The sequence below is a fragment of the Pteropus alecto genome, unplaced genomic scaffold, assembly GCF_000325575.1.
Source record: "Pteropus alecto unplaced genomic scaffold, ASM32557v1 scaffold71, whole genome shotgun sequence".
In the NCBI taxonomy this organism is placed as follows: domain Eukaryota; kingdom Metazoa; phylum Chordata; class Mammalia; order Chiroptera; family Pteropodidae; genus Pteropus; species Pteropus alecto.
In genome coordinates, this window is record NW_006433024.1 from 18,787,835 (window position 1) to 18,789,955 (window position 2,121).

Sequence of the window (2,121 nt, forward strand, 5' to 3'; positions counted from 1 at the left end):
TGCGCACGCAGTCCCCCTCCTCCAGCACCAGGTCAGCTGAGCCCGGAGGGTCGCACACGGGGCGAGAGCACAGCACCCTGCTGGCCCCGCGGCGGAAGATCCTGTCGGTGGTGTGGTTGACGGGCGGTGGCTTGATATAGTTCTCCAGGAAGTAGAGGTCGCAGTCATAGAGGCTCCTTAGCAGGTCGCGGCTGGCACCCAGCATGACCCGCCTGTCCGCGGGGCTCTTGCCTTGGGTGAAGCGGGGGATGAGCGTGTTCTGGACGTGGTAGAGGGGCTCAAACAGGTAGAAGACATCCAGGTGCTGGTTGAAGAGCTGGCCCACGAAGGAGGAGCCGCTGCGCGTGGTGGCCAGGATGAGGATATGGGTCTTACGCGAGAAGTTATAGGCGAAGGTGGGGCTCTCCTCACACAGCCGCTCGGCCAGCCCCGCCTCAGCCAGACCCGGACAGGTGTGGAAGGACTTGGCAGTGAAGGTGCGGATGGCCGTGTACTGGATGGCGATGGAGGCCAGGGCAAGGAGGAGGACAGCCTTCCAGGAACATTGCATGGCTGGGCACCTTCATGGGGCTGCTTCTTCACGTTGTGAGCTCTGCAGGCAAAGACAGACCCCATCAAGGGGCAGCCAGGCTTGGGTACCTCACAGGGAAGAGGAGCTGGTCTAGACGGGGCCCAGGAAAGTACCCCAGCTCCCTGCCCAGTGCTCACTCATGCCCCTAAGGCCTGAGCAGCTTCTACACTAGACTTCATCATTCTCTGGAGAGTCTCAGGAGTTAGTGGGGACTGAACAAAGAATGTACCCCATTCGGCAGCGTTTAACCTACAGAATGCTGCAAAGGCCTCCCACTAGAACTCTCAGTTCCTTTGTGGGGCAAGAAACTAACTCCCCCAACTCCCACTCATAGGAAATGACCAGTTAGTTCCTTCCTCCAACTATTCCCCTGCCACTGCCTGTCACACCTCCAGCATCTCCTGGGCCCACCTTCTTCCACCCCCATGAGCTGACCTGTTTCCTCTGTGGTCATCTTTCCTCCATCCCCTGCTCACCCCCAAGAGGAAAGTGTCCACGTCAGATACCTCTTCCTACCAAAGCCCCCATGCAGAAAGGACCTGGCACACTGAGTCGATGGGCCACCAGTGTCCATCCTCTATGCCTGCTGGGCCGAGAAAAGTGGACAACTGTGTCACGCACCATCCCCTTCGACTTATGGATGTAGGTGACCAGGTTACTCCAGATCAGGACTCCTGGGGCCCCTAGGGTCTGTAAGGGTCAACTGGCCCAGAGCAGGGACAAGTCCAGGGACTGCTGAGAAGCATCCCTTCCCAGGCCCCAGTGTCCTCCAGGATTTTCTCCCAGCCACAGGAGGTAGGAGTCCAGGCCATAGGGCAGATGGCCCCTACTGACAGCAGAGTGAACTGATCCCTCCAGGTCTCCCACCCCAGCCAGTCCTCAAAGGTCTCCACCCTTGGGCCTCCAGCCCCTTCTGCCCCAGGGTGAGCTCAGGGACCCATCTGTAATCCTGCAATGGCTTCAGAGGACTAGGCAGGACAGAGAGAAGAGGAAGGGATGGAACGGAAGGGGCACTCCAAGGAAAGCATAGGGGATAGGGAGGGCCCCAGGAGAGCAGGGAAAGTTAAGGGTGTGCCCAGGGTTCAGGGCAAGGAGCCAACCTGAGCATCTGGAAGTCCCCCAAGGCAGGCTAGTTTAGTTACCACGCCCTGGGGCGGGGCTGGGGCTAATCCAAGAGCAGATTCAGGGAGGGCACCATCACTCACCAAAGAGGGGCTGCTCTGAGCTAGGACGTCCACAGCTACCAGGTCTCCTGGCCTAGCCGGCAGTCCCAGCCTGTGCAGCAGCCCCGTGGCCAGCAGACTGTGAGGACACAGGGAGAGAAGGGGTTCTGAGGATGAGGTTAGACTCCCAGCACCTCCCTTCCCACCCTTCTCTCCTGTGTCCTGTGCCCCACTGACTTTCTCCCATGGCCAGGTGCTGAGGCCCTGCCTGCTCCCTCAGACTTATCACTGACTCAGGGCTCTAAGTAACCCAGTGCCATCTCTGATCCCTCAGATCCAGCCCTCTAAGTCTTGGGCTATATCCCACCCCCTCCACCCACCTCCTCC

The 2,121-nt window shown here is 59.6% G+C and overlaps 1 protein-coding gene across 1 annotated transcript in view; it reads right to left on the reverse strand.

The window, feature by feature from the left end:
* The window catches only part of CHST1 (carbohydrate sulfotransferase 1), a 3,405-nt gene extending 1,532 nt beyond the window's left edge, over positions 1 to 1,873 (reverse strand). The window contains exons 1-2 of the mRNA XM_006908064.1: positions 1,777 to 1,873; positions 1 to 592 (exon numbers count right to left, since the gene is read on the reverse strand). The exon at positions 1 to 592 is cut by the window's left edge and continues 1,532 nt beyond it. Of these exons, the coding sequence (XP_006908126.1) occupies positions 1 to 550 (550 nt within the window). The 5' untranslated portion in view covers positions 551 to 592; positions 1,777 to 1,873. The remainder of the gene's footprint in view (positions 593 to 1,776) is intronic.
* Positions 1,874 to 2,121: the final 248 nt, after the last annotated feature.